General features: G+C 42.3%; 1 protein-coding gene and 2 pseudogenes across 1 annotated transcript in view; 1 reads left to right on the top strand and 2 right to left on the bottom strand.

Annotated features, from left to right (window-relative positions):
* The window catches only part of LOC148774966 (centrosome and spindle pole-associated protein 1 pseudogene), a 28,938-nt pseudogene extending 22,656 nt beyond the window's left edge, over positions 1–6,282 (bottom strand).
* Positions 1–7,873, bottom strand: part of GOLPH3 (golgi phosphoprotein 3) — a 44,994-nt gene extending 37,121 nt beyond the window's left edge. The window contains exon 1 of the mRNA XM_055422220.2: positions 7,364–7,873. Coding sequence (XP_055278195.1) covers positions 7,364–7,588 — 225 coding nt within the window. The 5' untranslated portion in view covers positions 7,589–7,873. The remainder of the gene's footprint in view (positions 1–7,363) is intronic.
* Positions 7,874–12,633: 4,760 nt separating this feature from the next.
* On the top strand, positions 12,634–14,944 carry LOC129553100 (heme oxygenase 1 pseudogene; annotated as a pseudogene).
* The last annotated feature ends 2,336 nt before the right edge of the window (positions 14,945–17,280 follow it).

Raw genomic sequence — 17,280 nt, forward strand, 5'->3', positions numbered from 1 at the left:
AGTTGGACTGAATTAAATGTTTCCATTATAACAGTGTACAGACCAAAAAATTAAATGAGCAGCTCAATTCAGTGACTGAACTGAAATTTAAGCTAAATTCTTAAAATGCTATTTCTGAGCTTATTTTGTTAACATGGTATAAAACTGTTTAACAGTTGCATTTAAGAAACCGGAACTAGCAAATGAAGCCAGAGTAAAAATAACAATTGGCAATTTAAATGTGGTTCTTTAATTCCAGCTTCTCCAAAGGGCAGAGGGTAGAGAAAGGGGAACAAAGACTTTACCTACAAATTATCAACCAACAAGAATAATTTTGTTCTTAAAATTTAACTTACAACTCCCTACAGTTCAATATACTAAATTATTTCTCCTACTACCAAACTACTAGTTAAACTCTATTACGATAAAAATTCGTATCAGAGAAAAAGATCTAAACCTCAGCTAAGCATAAACTCAGTATTTTCAATATTAATTTATTTCAGTATTTCTCAACTTCTTTCTTCCATTTCTGCTTGCTAAAGAAGCTTTCTCCAAGCGTTTTTTCTCTAACCACATCCTCCCCTGTAGAATTTTGGTAAGATGGGACACTGTATGTACTCAGTCAGTCGAGTCCAACTCTTTCAGGCCCCACAGACTGTAGACAGGCTCCTCTGTCCATGGAATTTTCCAGGCAAGATTACTAGAGTAGGTTGCCATTTCCTTCTCCAGGGAATCTTCCGGACCCAGGGATCAAATCCACATCTCTGGAGTCTCCTGCATGGCAGCCGGATTCTTTACCAGTAGCACCACCTGATCGGTTTATATACTGTATGTATATCTATGCTTTATACATAAAAGGAGTAAGAATTTTTTCACCACCATCCCCAGAACCAATTTTCCCTCCCTTAGGGATGACATGACCCTCAATGAAAATACATGCTTTACTAAGTATGGTAAAAATTTACTGTGTGGGAGCTATATGCCATGCTCAGATATTCACCATGGAAAAATTCTATGACAGCAACACAATTTAGCACACAATTTAGCTTTTTAGTTTACTGTAAGAGTTTTGACCCAGAGAACTGAAATGAAAAGGGCTTGAAGACAGAGACCTCATCAAAGGCTTAGCTCAATAAACATCTGATGACCACACGGAAGTTATTAGAACTCTGTATGCGGTAGTTACACAATTTGCAAATGTCATCTAGGAAGATGACCAAGCTACAGAAATGCTGGCTTCCTATTTCAAACTGAAAATCCAACTCACCACAACCCGGAAACCTGAAATTTTCTATAGTCAATTTTCAAGAGGAAAAAGAGAAGACAAAACACAGCCAAAACAAAAACTTAAACTAAAACAAAGAAACAGTTTCTCTATTAGATAATTTTTAACCTTCTGGTTCACTAAATGTTTTGAGTACTTCACAAAAGCTATGTTCCCTTTCTCTAGAAAAATATACACATACAATACATAGAACTACAGAATTTTCACAGAATTTCTAAATTCCATCCTTTGACTGCAATTTAAGAATGTCTCTATTAAAAATGTAAATCATATACAATTTATTATTTAAAAATAAAGGTTTTTTTTGTTTTTCTTTAATTTAAAATTTAACTTTTTCAGCTTAAGAATATATTTACCAGAAGTATTCTTTCTGGCAATAATGTACTTTAATAGTAATTGTATTCTTGTAGATCAGAGATTTATCAAACAACTAGTAAGACAAAATAATATGAATAAAATAATGTCCTACTACATATATATATATATATCTTTAATACCTAATTTAAAACCTCAAAATTCACTAAATTAACATACTGTACAATACTATTGAAACAGGTTGCAGTCTTTCAAGCTTTGATCAGAGAAACCTAAAGCCACTGGCATCAGTTTCAAAATAAAGTCGGATTCTCTCCTTTGTTACTTGTCACCACTCTTTGGAAGAAACAGGGGGAGGACAAGCGGCTTTGAGCGGCTTCAAAAGGACACTCCCATGAAAATAAAATCCCCTAAACAAAGACTACAGCAACTCTTAGTGATACAATTTACTCTGATTAATAGAAAAATTATGCACATTCAAAGCAGAAAGTTTGCTTGGACATAAAGCAGTGTTGGGCCAAGTTTAACACAACATAACTGGACAAGTATAATGCATTTTACAGTCTTCTGAGATTTACATAGGAGCGGACACTGCTGTAATAGGTGATCTCTTTAAATGTCAAAAGGTATGCCTAAATATTTGATCAAAATAACTTCAAAGTGTAATTCCAAAAGATAATCGCAAACGATCCATACAGGAATGCTCAGATGGTTTAAAATGAATAAATATCAAATGTCAGTATGACACATAAAATAAATCAGTGAATATTTTGGCCACACTGTGAGAGAACCCTGAAGAAAAGTAATTTCACTAATATAAAATCTTATGTAAAAGATACAATCAAGTGGTTCAATGAACTCCAAAAATGAATTTTATAACTAATATTTCATACGTGTGTACTCTTAAATGCACCTGAAAAAATAAACGATCCCTCAAATCATTCAAAAATATGAACAGCACATTATTTTTATTAAAGGGATAACAAAATTCTAAAACCTAGAAGTTTTTATTATACTTTAAATTACTAAAATCTTAACACATCTTTAAATACTGAGTATTGAATGAGTTTCTCATTAACAGATTTAATATGCAGATGTGTATTACTGCATGTACACGAAGGAGAATTATTTTTAAAAAGTCATCCATCTTAATAAGTACTGTACTTCAAAGTAGAAACCTTGGGAAACTACAAAAATGGAACACTTTTGGATCACAAAGAGCTAATTTAAAAGTCACACAAAAGTCAATTCTATCATTTTAGTTAAACTTAACTATTTTACCCTAAGTGTGTATTACCCAGCTCAAGCATCTACTTATTTTTCAAGATACAGAGTTAAATTAGCACATTAAGGTTCTTACCTGCAAGCATTCAAACATCATAAACTGACGCTGGCAATCTTTAAAAATGGACTTTACTGGAAGGTTCTTAGAGCTTACAAAATTGAAAGATGCATGGGAAATCAGGATGGAAAAGACAAGTACCACAGGGCTAGGGAGAAGAAATCTAGAACAACCAAGTCAGAGAACAATCTAACCCACACACTGACGCTCCACTGACAGGTCCTCAAAAATTCCCACAGCTTCTTGTTCTGCTCTCAAGAACAAAAAAGGATATACCTCAGATCAAGACTGCACCACAACTTTCCACTCTGCTATTCCACATTCCACTCTAAATTATACCTGGTCATTTAATATAATCAAATCCAACTTTAAAGCACTAAGATGTTCAATGAATGAAGATATTTAAAAGGATATGACACCAGTTACTTCACTTAATTCTCAATGAGGCATTCAGAAAACAGTGACTATAGGAGGCATGTATGGAAAAATCAGATAGTTGGGAGGGGGACACACCTAGCTTGTTTGCAGAAATCTTGCTAATTATTTGGAAGCTGAATTCAAGTTTAAACCTATCTGCCATCATGTTGTGGGCTTCTCATTATTTACCTACGTCCTCTGCCTAGTTTAAGCATCGAACCCCCAGAGGGGCCCAGGCATCTGTGTTTTAATAAGACAGAAAGGAAAATCGTTGGTAAAAAAAATCTGAAATGAAATTCACAATAACTTTATAGAGTTATCCCTAATAGGTAATCTGAAGCCAGACCATCTGCTCACTGGCAGGCAAGCTGAGCCTTCTGTTCAGTAAACAGGCGAGGAGGAGAATACTAGATTCAGCATATGAGTTAAACAATTTTTTTTAAATACTGTAGATTGTAAATGTGCTAAAAGTTGATAATAAAATGAGAATGAACAAATGACAGCCTCAAACAAGCAAGTCACAAACTTGCTTTACGAAAGATACAAATGAAAGTACAAAAAAGGGAGAAACTCTACACTGAATTCTCAAGTCAAGCAGGTGGTGGCCCTTGAGGACCAGGCAGTGACTGGAAAGGAAATCAAGTGGGGCTTCTGGCGAGCTGCTCAGGTTCTGTCTCTTGATGTAGGTGTTGGTTCAACAAGTGTGTTCAGTTGGTGAAAATTCTTCACACTCACGTGCACTTTCCTGTAGGTTTATTATTCAACAAAAAGTATTTTTCACAAGCCATTAGTCCCACATTATTAAAAAAAATTAAAATCAAACTAATTTCACTTCTCACAATTTCTTTAAAATTTTCCTGGTTTTGATTTCAAGTAAGGTTAGCTCTAGGGCTTCCCTGGTGCCTCAGATGGTAAAGGATCTGCCTGCAATGCGGAAGACCCAGGAAAAATCCCCTGGAGAAGGGAATGGCTACTCACTCCAGTATTTTTGCCCAGAGAATCCTGGACAGAGGTTACAGTCCATGGGGTCACAAAGACTCAGAAAGGACTGAGCAACTATTATCTATCTAAGGTTAGCTCACAAATATATAAAGTGTATCCATTATTAATGACAAATATAACCTTTGAATTTAGCTTCTGAGTATCTTAAAAGTAGCCAGCTAGGACAAAGATGGATATTAAGTTAAAATAATAAAATAATAAAAAGTTAAAGCAGTGAGCTCTATATTACAGCTAAAATTTAGAATTTTTTAATATTAAATTTAGTAAGTCAAAACCTAGTATTCAGTTCAGTTGCTCAGTCGTGTCCGACTCTGTGACCCCATGAATCACAGCCAGGCCTCCCTGTCCATCACCAACTCCCGGAGTTCACTCAAACTCATGTCCACCGAGTCGGTGATGCCATCCAGCCATCTCATTCTCTGTCGTCCCCTTCTCCTCCCACCCCCAATCTCTCCCAGCATCAGAGTCTTTTCCAGTGAGTCAACTCGTCGCATGAGGTGGCCAAAGTATTGCAGTTTCAGCTTTAGCATCAGTCCCTTCCAGTGAACACCCAGGATTGATCTCCTTTAGAATAGACTGGTTGGATCTCCCTGCAGTCCAAGGGACTCTCAAGAGTCTTCTCCAGCACCATAGTTCAAAACCATCAATTCTTCGGCGATCAGCTTTCTTCACAGTCCAGCTCTCACATCCATACATGACCATGACCATTTATGCTAGTATTAATAAGCATAAATGCCTAGAACCGACATGAGAGTAATTCCTGTCCCCTAAAAAGAAGGATGCAAGTAGAAGACAGGGGGAGGAGGAAGGGGAGAGTGGGAGGGACCGTGGGATCTCCTAAGGACAAAGATACAAATGCAGGAGTTGCCAGGGCTAGTTACTATGTAAAGATGTGGGGATGGGGAAAACACAGGTCAATTCCTAAAATCTATCTCTAAAGCAATGCAAAGTCCCAACCCCACCCACCACCACAATTCCATGAACTTGCCTGTTAAAGGGAAAAAAGTTTCCTTCCCTCTGTGGTTGTTGAAATGATCAGAATTAGCATCTGGACCTTGGCCATGACATGGCAGAGTATAGTGACTCCTGACACAAACACAACATATGGCCTCAATTACCTGCCACCAAAGAACTTCAAATTTTCTAGATTTTGTAAGCACTATTAAGTTGCAACAAATAAATTCTTTAGACTATCTTCATGAAAACCAATCAAGGGAAAACAGCATGTTAATATGCTTCATTTTAAACATTGCTCACTAGTGTTGGACTCCCAAGACCTCATGGACTGTAACCCGCCAGGCTTCTCTGTACGTGGAATTCCCCAGGCAAGAATACTGGAGTGGGCTGCCACATTCAGAGTAACACATACTTAAAAGAACAAAAAGGTACTTTCTTACTCTAATTTCTCATTTACAGTGACTCAGAAGTCCAAAAGCTAGTTTTGGTTTAGCTTTTTAGTTTTACACAAAGAATATATCCACACAGAAAAGTCTCAAAATTTATAAACGAGATATTCACTGAGGAATATGGATGAGACTTGTTTTCTTCATTTTGCTTTTTAGTACTTTTTACAATGTTACTTTTGTCCCAAAGGAAAAAGATAAAAAGGTGTATTACCAAGATTCTAAACTTTGAAGCTGAAAAAACCTTTTATAAGAATACTTTCTAAAATCACACGTCTAGGACACTATACCTCTAGTTTGTTTTTCCGAAGAGAAAAAAGAAATTTCATATACAGCCTGGTTGCATCATAACTCAGGAACTAAGAGATATTGGGTCCCTTTCGTGGCCAGAGAAACATCAAGTGATCATCAGAAAGACCTGAGCAAACTGGAAACCTAGATAACACAAACACTCCAGACACTTCCATCAAGGTAAACTTTAACTCATTAGATTACTAAATATCGGGAGTCCACAAACAATCCATATAAAACTCACCCATCTCTGGTAAGTTTTGGAGAAAGATGATGAAGTTGTCTTAACATGAATTTTTTTTGCCCATCTCTGTGAATTGGGAAAACTATTGAAAAACAAAAAAACTTAGATATTTTTGTATCTGACTCTCAAAATGTGCGGTCTGTAGTTTCCATAGAGAGATATAACAAGCTTCTGAGGACCCCTCACCATTCATGATTTATACAATATCCATTCATCTGTCTGACCCTCGGCAGGTCTCTAAAAATAATCAGCTTTGCAGATAGACACATGATAAAGCAAATACAGCAAAATGTTATAGAACCTAGGTGAGTATATAGGTGTCCACCGTGGCATTTTCCCCAACTCCTCTATGTGTGAATATTTTCACAAGGCATAAGCGTGAAAATAATTATTTCAAAGTTAGAACACACATATCTATCGAAACGCTGAGGCCTTTCATCAAGTCACAAACCTAGCACTTCAAGCACTTCAAGTCCCTCCTTCATTGAGACTGCAACACTTTGAGAATAGTAAAACTGACGAAATGATAAAATTATAAAAATAATCTCTCACCCAAAGCATGTTTACCTAGGAAGTCAATTTGCAGAAGGTTTCATGAGAATTTTGTTGGACTTTAACAGTAAAAATAAAAGTTTGGCTTCCATTACCATTTCACGGAAATTTTTCAAAATTTCCAAACAATACACCTTAAGCTGTTGTTCTTTTTTGTCAGTCCCCAGAAAGCAGATCGGTGGACCCCTCCCAGGTCCTAAAACCTGCAGAACCTATGGGTTCTGGGCGCCGGTGGTTCCAGGTGTTTCAGACTAACCTGCATTCCGTGAGAATTGTACCCTGAGGTTTACAAGGGTTAAACACGCGGAAAAAAAAGCGAGGACGCAACAGACCGCCGCGGAGTCAAAATGAAAGGAGTGATTGAGAAACCAGAAAGGGAAATCCAAACGATCAGTGCGGGAGGATGAGCTGGGCGCTCCCGCGCGCGGAGCTCGGGAGCTCGGGAGAGCAGACGCGCGGGGCCAGGAGACGGGCTCCCGCCCGGCGCCCGGTCCCTGCAGCGGCCGCCCCCGCCCTGCCCGCCGCGCCCGCACCTCTCGGTCCTTGAGGCCCAGCAGGAGCACTTCCTCCATCAGGGTCAGCCGCGTTTCCTTGGAGTCGCCCTTGTCGTCGTCGTCCTGCTCGTCGCGGCGGCCCTGCGCGTCGCCCTCGTCGTTGCCGCCGCCGCCGCCCGCCGCCCGCTCCTTGTCCGCGGCGTTGCGGGAGGCCTCGGTGCGCCGCTGCACCAGCCCGGAGCTGCGCTGGGTCAGCGAGGTCATGGCTCCGCCGCGCCGGGCCGAGAGGGACACACGACCTGCCGGGCCTCCCCCTTCCTCCCTCCGCGGCCCGCCACCCGCGCTTCCGCGTTAGGACCGGGCACTGGGGAGACGGCCGGCGGCAGCGGGGCCGGGTGCAGTCATGAGGAGACGCGCCGCGGGGGAGCGGGGGGGCCCGGCGCCGGTGGGGCGGACGAGGGGCTCTACCCTTTACGTGGCCGCGGCCGGGAGACAGCCGGAGCGAGACGGAGGCGGTAACGGAGGAAGCGGCTGAGGAGGAAGCGGCGGCGGCGGCGGCGGCGCCTTTCCAATATGGCGGCGCCGGCTGACGTCACTGGAGGATGTGGCACGGCCGGCGCGGGGCGGGGCGGGCTGGGAGGGCGCCGGAAGCGGCGGCAGGGCCCGGGGGCCGGGGCCTGCGGGCAAGGACCCCTCCGCGGGCCCTGGGACTGCCCCGGCCTCGCCGTCTCCTGGGAGCCCCTTCATCGCCCGGCCCGCGCCCCGCTTCCCGGGCCGTGTCCTTCCTCCGCCCGCCTTCCCCTGTGTCCCCTAAGGAGCCGGGGCCGAAAGTAGTCTCAACGAATCCCTGATCCGTCTGGAGCTGCGCCCACGGCGCCCCAGACACCACTGTCCTCGGAGTAGGCCTCGGCCGGGGCTGCGTGGGCCGGGCTTGGAGTCCGGTGTCCCGGTGAGACCCTGGAAGGACTTTGCTCACCGCCGATGGAGCGTGGAGAGAACGCGCTCTCTGCCCACATTCCCGGACCCTTCAGAAGGAGTAGCTGCGTTTAAATAGCCTGAAAACAGACTTTTAGTTTTTCTGAGTGTACTACCGGTATGAAGAGAGAGGTTAAAACAAATTGAACAGTTTGGTTTGTAAAACTTTGTCCCTCCTGCCGATCCGGGCGCAATGAGTACAGTTAGCACAGCACGGGTCAGTACAGTCAACCTTAACGAGCTTTTTTATAGAGACAATAAACCTGTTGGGTTTCACGCCACGTCTTGGTACACATTAAATCTTTCAATTTAATTACTGGGTTAAATCCTCTTGGCGTGCTTGACTGTGCACGTTCTGTTAAAGAATAGATGTCAAACCTGAGGGAAGAGTGTTGGAAGGCCGGAAGAGTGGAACTTATACATAAAACATCCAGAAATGGCATTGTATGCCATCCGATATTATTTAAAGTCAGGAGTGGACCACAGGCTGTGGCTTCAGAATGATTTAGATAGGAGGAATGTAACTGGACTGAAACTGTAATAAGAGATAAACGTCCATGGTAAAACCGTAGCATGGAACATTTTGGCTACAGAGTTCTTTTTCTTCCACAAACCCATTATCCAGAACTCACACTGGCCTTCGCCGCCACGACCAACCCCCTGTCTCGGAAAATGGGAAGCTAAATCTCGGGTGGGGAGAAGAGGGCAGAATGAGCACAGTGTTCCCTTCCTTTTTCCTATCTATTTGAGCAAAGGTCAATTTCACTTAAATTTCTTTCATTGGCATCCTGTTCAACTCTTTTTTTCCCTCTTCCCCACCCCCGCCTCCTTCACAAATAGTTTAAAATGTTGCTTTTTAAAAGAAATATAATTAGTTAATATAGTCAAATACATAGTTTAAAGAGTATAAAGATAAGAGTGAAAATCTTCCTTCTAGCCCTGACCCTGTTCACCCAGTTGTTCCCCTCTTCCCTTGGTGATTTTCAAATTCCTTAGCAGATTAGGGGAAACCTAATTCCCCTCCCCTTGAGTGTGGGCCAGACTTAGAGACTCTCTTCAAAGGAATTGAATGTGGCAGGCAGGACTATGTGTGACTTCTTAGATTAGGACAGTAGTCTTTGTAACTTCTCCCTTGTTCTCCTTTCCTCTCTCTGAGATCTGAGGAGGCCAGCTGCCTTATGAAGCAAGGCATTTAAGCAGCCTAGTTGCAAAGGAACTGAGGCCTCCTGCCCAGCAGCCCTGTGAGTGACTCATCTTGGAAGTGAATTCCCTGAATGTGTGCTAAATCGCTTCAGTAGTGTCTGACTCTTTGTGACATTATGGACTGTAGCCTGCTAGGCTCCTCTGGTCCACAGGATTCTCCAGACAAGAATACTGGAGTGGGTTGCCATTCCCTTCTCCAGGGTATCTTTCCTACCCAGGGATTGAACCCAAGTCTCCTGTAGCTCCTGCACTGCAGGCAGATTCTTTACCGCTGAGCCACTGGGGAAGACCAATGAGCCATTGTGGAAGACCAATGTGTTAATTGCAACCTCATTAAAGATTCTGAACCTCTACCACCAGACTAAGCCATTCCTGAACGGCTTCAAAAACAGTGAAATAATAAATGTTGTTTTCAACTACTAAGTTTGGAATACTTTGTTATGCGGTATAGGTACTAAGAGCTTCCCTGGTGGTTCAGATGGTAAAGTATCTGCCTGCAATGCAGGAGATCCAGGTTTGAGTCCTCAGTTGGGAAGATCCCCTGGAGAAGGGAATGGCAGCCACTCCAATATTCTTGCTGGAGAATTCCATGGACAGAGGAGCCTGGTGGACTACAGTCTATGGGATCTCAAAGAGTTGGAAACAACTGATCCACTTAAACACACACAGGTACTAAAATTCTTGGGCATATACACACGAATATATCAGTACTCAAGAGCTTGTTTGTGATTACTTTCAGTTGCTTCATATTCTATTGTATAAACATACCATAATTTTTTTTGTCACACCCCTATTGACGGACATTTAGGCTGTTTCCAGTCCTTTGCTATTGGAAACAATACTATAATAAATACAGTGAATAGCTATATGTATTTTGTCCACAAAAATATATGCTCATTGTCTATTCATGCAACAGTATCATACTTTTGAAATTATTCAGACTTTACATAACTTCATTGCTCTTTGTTTTTTTAAGGGTTTTCCTAGCATTTTTTCCTTACTTATTTTCTACAAAGTAGACTTCAAAATCACCTTGTCTCTATACAAAGAAAAAGGGAGGAAAGGAAGGAAAGAAAAAAACAAAGGAAGGAAAGAAAAGAGGAATAAATTACATTTGGGGACCAAAATATATATTCCTAATAACAAGGACCATTTATTTATTGACTGCTGGAAATGTGCCAGGCATGCTTTCCCAAAACCCCGCACCAGAATGGTGAAGATTAGGTCCTGCTGCTGTTAGGCGTGGACTTCAACTGCTTCCTGCAGTGCAGCTTGTTGGTACCATACCTCATGTCCATGTGGGTCTCCTCCAAATGTTCAGGAGTTAGCAGATCAAGCTGGTGGATAGATGCTCTCCTTTCTCTTCCCTAATGGATTGTTTTTAGATCATTTATACAACTTCTCAGTGATACTAAGCTACAGCAAGTTCAACAACACATTCTAAATATGGCTCTCCCACTTTAAGCCTCAATCCCTCTGCCCCATGCTCCCCATTCCTGGGAGATGGACTCCAGGACAAAATAGTAGCACAAAAGCCTCTGTCTTGGGTCCTGCCTTCTGCGAATCCCAGAGTGACACACCCATCTTTTTTGCAAAGAAACGAAGCTTGGGGAAGTTAAGTAATGAGCCCAACTAAGCACATCTGGCAAATTGCAAGCCTAATGCTTGGTGAAGTAAATGCTCATTACTGTGACTAAGATTTTGTGTTATCAAGCAGCAGTATCTGAGTGATACTAATACGTTAACCCAGTTCTCACAACATCCTATGTGCTATAATTAGCCTTATTTTACAGAAAAAGCACAAAGAGATAAAGTATCTTACCCCAAATCCACAGCCTGCCTCCAGAGTCCATGTTCTTAACCAAAACCTCAGAATGATACAATGATTTTACAGTAAGAACAGCTACATAAAGTGGTCTTTTCATAAGAGACAAGCAGGTCCAAAGACACATATGCAAAGTTTCAAAGATACAAAAATTTTAAAAAATATTTACTTATTTACATGGGATCTTCGTTGTGTCACAAAGAATGCTTTGTTGTGGCACATGGACTCTCCAGTTGAGGCGGGTGGGCTCAGTAATTGAGGTGCTTGGGTTTAGTAGCTCCTCGGCATGTGGGATCTTAGTCCCCAACAAGGGATTGAACCTGCCTCCCCTTCATTGCAAAGCAGATCCTTAACCACTGGACCACCAGAGAAGTCCCCTAAAATTTTATTTTTGAGTAAGTGATAATAAATTCACATACTTCAAAAATCAAAATAGATAAAAGGAACATAATGGAGAATTTGTGCTCCTTCCCATGTTCCCATCTATCAAAGGCATAATTGTAACAAGGCCCTTATAATTCTTGCAGCCCTACTAGCTACATGTATGTGTGATCCCCTCTCCTTCAGTGGGAGCAGATTTTGTAAATTACTTCTAACCACTGTGTGTGTGTGTGAAAGTCACTCAGTCATGTCTGACTCTGCAACCCTATAGACTATAGCCTACCAGGCTCCTCTGTCCATGGGATTCTCCAGACAAGAATACTGGAGTGGGTAGCCTTTCCCTTCTCCAGGGGATTTTCCCAACCCAGGGATCAAACCCAGCTCTCCTGAATTGCACGTGGATTCTTTACCCGCTGAGCCACAAGGGAAGCCCCATTCTAACCACTAGAATATGGCAAAAGGGAGGGGATGTTGCAGGTGTAATTAAGGTCCTTAATAAATTCACACTGAGTTAATCAAAAGAGAGATTATCCTGGGTGGGTCTCCATAATCAGGTGACATCATCACTTTCTCTTGAAAGTGAAGCCATCTCTTCTCTAATTAGAGAGACTTCAGTCAGCTGAGACACTCTCTTGAGGAAACAGCTGTGTTGTGAACTGCCTATGGAGAGGGATAATCTCTAAGAGCTGATGGTCTCAATCTTAGAACTAAAGCAACTAAATTATGCCAACAGTATGAATGAGCTTGGAAGAGGACTCCAAGTTCCAGATGAGAATATAGCCCAGCCATCACTTTGATCACAACCTTGTGAAACTCTAAGCAAAGAATCCAGTTAAGCTATGCCAAATTCCTGACCAATAGAAACTCTGAAATAATAAATGTGTGTTGCTTTAAGACACTGAACTTGTCATTTGTTATGCTACAGATGCAGGTAGGTTGAAAATAAAGTGGTAAACTATATACCATGCAAACAGCAACCATCAGACAAAAGACACTTTAAAGACCACACATACACACAACATTGTAAATCAACTGTACTTCAATAAAAAATTAAAATAAATATAAGGCCACACATACACTAGAAATACACTCTCACAAAAGTTAATAGAAATACACTCTCACATTTGTGGTCAGTCGATTTTTAATAAGGCTGCCAAGACAATTCAATGGGAAAGAACAGTCTTTTCAAAACAAATGGTACAGAAACAACTGTTTATCCACATACCAATAAATAAATAAAGTGGAAACCCTACCTTACACCATATACAAAAATTAACTTAAAATGGATCAAAGGCCTAAGTCAGTTAGTCAGTCAGTTCAGTTGCTCAGTCGTGTCCAACTCTTTGCGACCCCATGAATCACAGCACGCCAGGCCTCCCTGTCCATCACCAACTCCCGGAGTTCACTCAAACTCATGTCCATCGAGTCGGTGATGCCATCCAGCCATCTCATTCTCTGTCGTCCCCGTCTCCTCCCACCCCCAATCCCTCCCAGCATCAGAGTCTTTTCCAGTGAGTCAACTCGTCGCATGAGGTGGCCAAAGTATTGCAGTTTCAGCTTTAGCATCAGTCCTTCCAATGAACACCTAGGATTGATCTCCTTTAGAATGGACTGGTTGGATCTCCTTGCAGTCCAAGGGACTCTCAAGAGTCTTCTCCAGCACCACACTTCAAAAGCAACAATTCTTCGGCGATCAGCTTTCTTCACAGTCCAACTCTCACATCCATACATGACCATGGGAAAAACCATAGCCTTGACTAGACGGACCTTGGTTGGCAAAGTAATATCTCTGCTTTTTAATATGCTATCTAGGCTGGTCATAACTTTCCTTCCAAGGAGTAAGCGTCTTTTAATTTCCTGGCTGCAATCAGCATCTGCAGTGATTTTCTTAGATATGACCGAAAACCCAAATTAGAAAACAAGAGATAAATTGAACATTATTAAAAGAATACTATTAAGAAAATGTGCTTCAAAGGACACCATCAAAAAAAATCAAAAGTCAACTGGTGTAATGGGAAAAAAACTTCATAAATCATATACCTGATAAAGAACTTATAACTAGAATATATAAATAACTCTTACAACTCAATAATAAAAACACAAATAATCCAATTTAAAATAGGCAGAGTAGACAGTCACCCTCCTGCCTTCTCCATCTAAGCGGTTAGAGCCAGAGTCCCTGAAGCCAGTCGAGAGCCTGAACAAGTGCAGCCGCAGGAAGGAGCACCTGCAGGCCAACAGCATACCCCAGGATTTGTCAGAGGCCCTGAAGGAGGCCAGGCTTCCCAGGTGGCTCTAGTGGTAAAGAATCCACCTGCCAATGCAAGAGACTTAAGAGACATGGGCTTCATCTCTGGTTGAGGAAGATCCCCTGGAGAAGGGCACAAGCAACACACTCCGGTATTCTTGCCTGGAGAATCCCATGAGCAGAGGAGTCTGGCGGGCTACAGTTCACAGGGTGGCAGAGTCGGACACGACTGAAGAGACTTAGCACGCACACACATGAAGGAGGCCACCACGGAGGTGCACACCCAGGAGAAGGCAGAGCTCTTGAAGAGCTGTCAGAAGGGCGAGGGTGACCCCGGAAGGCTATAAGCTGGTGATGGTGTCTCTGTACCACGTCTCCTCGTCCCTGGAGGAGATGGAACACAGAGAACATCGGAGAACCCGGCCTACGCCCCGCCTCAGCTCCTAGAAAAGCTGCACCGCAGGGCCACCCTGGAACAGGCCGCGGCCTTCGGGTACGGGCCCGCATGCGCAGGCCACCTAGCGTTGGAGCTGCGGGTGGCCCACGCCTACACCCGCTACCTGGGCGACCCGTCCAGGGTGCCACATCCTCACAAAGATTGCTCAGAAGGCCCTGGGCCTGCCCAGCTCCGGAGGGCCTGGCCTTCTTCACTTTCCCCAACATCACCAGAGCCACCGAGTTCAAGCAGCTAGTTGTACCGCTCCTGCTCCAGCGGACCCCCGAGGTGGGGCAGAGGGACCTGCACGAGGCCACGACGGCCTTCCTATGCAGCATGCAGCTGTTTAAGGGGTTGCAGGGGCTGCTGATCCCACAACGCCAAGGACTAGGACAATTTGCAGACACCAGACCTTCTCAGGCAAGCAGGCAGCAAGGCGCAAGACTCCACTCCCACCAGCCCAGGGTCATCTCCCAGGCGCCGCTTGTGCCATGGGTCCTCGTGCTCAGCTTTCTGGTGACCACGGTCAACTTGAGGCTTTATGCCATGTGAATGCAAGCGTGCTGGCTCCTGGGGGCCATGAACTCTTTCTGGGGAGGGGCTCGGCTAACTTTCTCACAGTGGGCATGGGGTGGGGGAGGGGCAACTGTTGGGGCCCCTGATGTCTCCCTGCATCCCTCTCTCTGGAAGGAGCCTGCGACATCTCCCCCAGCCAAAAGCACTCCAGTCAGTGACCTGAACTTCAGAATGGGAGGAGGGGTCCTGTCCAGCCCCTCAGCAGCCTCCCCTTCCTGTTTCTGCAGCGGAGCCCAGAAGATGTACCCAGAAGGGGCAGCTGTCTTGAACTTCTGAATGCCCTAGGTCTGAGGTCTCCTTTTGACCCCTTGCCCTGTGGGCCATGGAAGTTTTTGTATAACTGTTCAAAGATGCTGTGTCTTGTGTTTCCCTCTTGTTTTTGTTGGGGCCACTTTTTGTTCCCATCTCAGACTGTACTGTGGTATTTTGTTGTGTTCTATTATGTTTTTATAGGAGCCTTGGGATGGGATGTGAAGGCTGGGGAGGGAGATGTTTAACAGGACCATGGCCTTGGTTGCTAACATTTATGCCAAATAATAAACTACATGACCTGATTGAAAAAAATAGGCAAAGTATAGGTATATACTTTCTGAAGATAAAAGAATAGCCAATAAGCAAATGAAAAGATGTTCAATATCATCAGGAAAGAGCAAATCAAAACCATAATGAGATCCCACTTCATACCCCCGGAATGGCTATAATAAAAAAAAAACACCTATATTAACAAGTATTATAATGTGGAAAAACTGGAACCCGATAGTACTTGTTATAAGATAAAATAGTGCACCACTTTGGAAAACCATTTGGCAAAGGTTTTAACATCAAGTTACCATATGACACAGCAATTCCATGTCTACGTATATACCCAAAATAAATGAAAACATATTTTACATAAAAGCCTGTAAGTGAATATACATAGCACAGTTATTCATAATAATAGGGAAAGAAAGTAAGAACAACCCAAATACATCAACTGATACGGATAAATAAAATGTAGTACATGTACATCATGAAATATTAGGCAACAAAAAGCAAGTGCTGATACATGCTACAGGATGGATAAACTCTGAAGTCTTTATGCTCTCTGAAGGAGCCAGTCACAAAAGATCACATACTGTGCAGTTCTCTTTATAGGAAATGTCTAGAATGAGCAAATCTGTAGAAATGGAGAGTGGATTAGTGATTGCCCAGGGCTGGGGAGATTGGAAGGGCATGGAGAATGACTGTTAAATGGGTCCAAAGTTTCTTTGGGGGATGATGAGAATGTTCTAAAACTAATAGTGATGGTTGCACAATTCTGTGAAGATATTGAGAACCACTGAATTATAGACTCTAAAAGGATGAATTATGTGGTATGTAGATTATATTCCAATAAATCTATTATTAACAAAATGTAGGGATCTTTGAATTAGGTCTGGCTACAAGCATGTTCCAAGATGCTATATTATTGAGAAAAAATTTTTTTGATTTTTTAAAAATGTACTGTTTGTAATAGGGGCTTCTTAATTTTTGTTAAAATGTCTTGAACAGGTTTGCTCTTTGGTGATGAATAATAAACATTTGAAATAATAAAACATAAGCTCATAGTTTTTAACCAATAAATTTGAATGAGGCTTTAAAATTTTAAATAAATGTAGAACAAGTTATTTTTGTTTACCTTCATTGAAGATTACAGTAAGAAAACAAACATCAAAGAAATACACAGACTAGATAAACTATAAAAATATTTTTAGTTCTTTATGTAACAGTCTGTCACACAAATTCTAGGATTATATAGTTTAAGGAGCTCTCAAGGGATCAAAGAATAGCAAGAAGAGATAAGAAAGCCTTAAGTGAACAATGCAAAGAAATAGAGGAAAACAATAGAATAGGAAAGACTAGAGATCTCTTCAAGAAAATTAAAGATACCAAGGGAACATTTCATGCAAAGATGGACACAATAAAGGACAGAAACAGTAAGGACTTAACAGAAGCAGAAGAGATTAAGAAGAGGTGGCAAGAATACACAGAAGAATTGTACAGAAAAGATCTCAGTGATCCAGATAACCACGATTGTGTGGTCACTCACATAGTGCCAGACATCCTGGAGTGTGAAATCAAGTGCACCTTAGGAAGCATTACTACCAACAAAGTTAGCGAAGGTGATAGAATTCCAGCTGACCTTTTTCAAATCTTAAAAGATAATGCTGTTAAAGTGCTGCATTCAATATGCCAGCAAATTTGGAAAACTCAGCAGTGGCCGTCGGACAGGAAAAGGTCAGTTTTCATTCCAATCCCAAAGAAAGAAAAAAAAAGTGAAAGTGTTAGTCGCT

Source organism: Moschus berezovskii, chromosome 18, assembly GCF_049115385.1.
Source record: "Moschus berezovskii isolate FMDL1 chromosome 18, NW_MosBer_1.0, whole genome shotgun sequence".
NCBI classification, from domain to species: Eukaryota; Metazoa; Chordata; class Mammalia; order Artiodactyla; family Moschidae; genus Moschus; species Moschus berezovskii.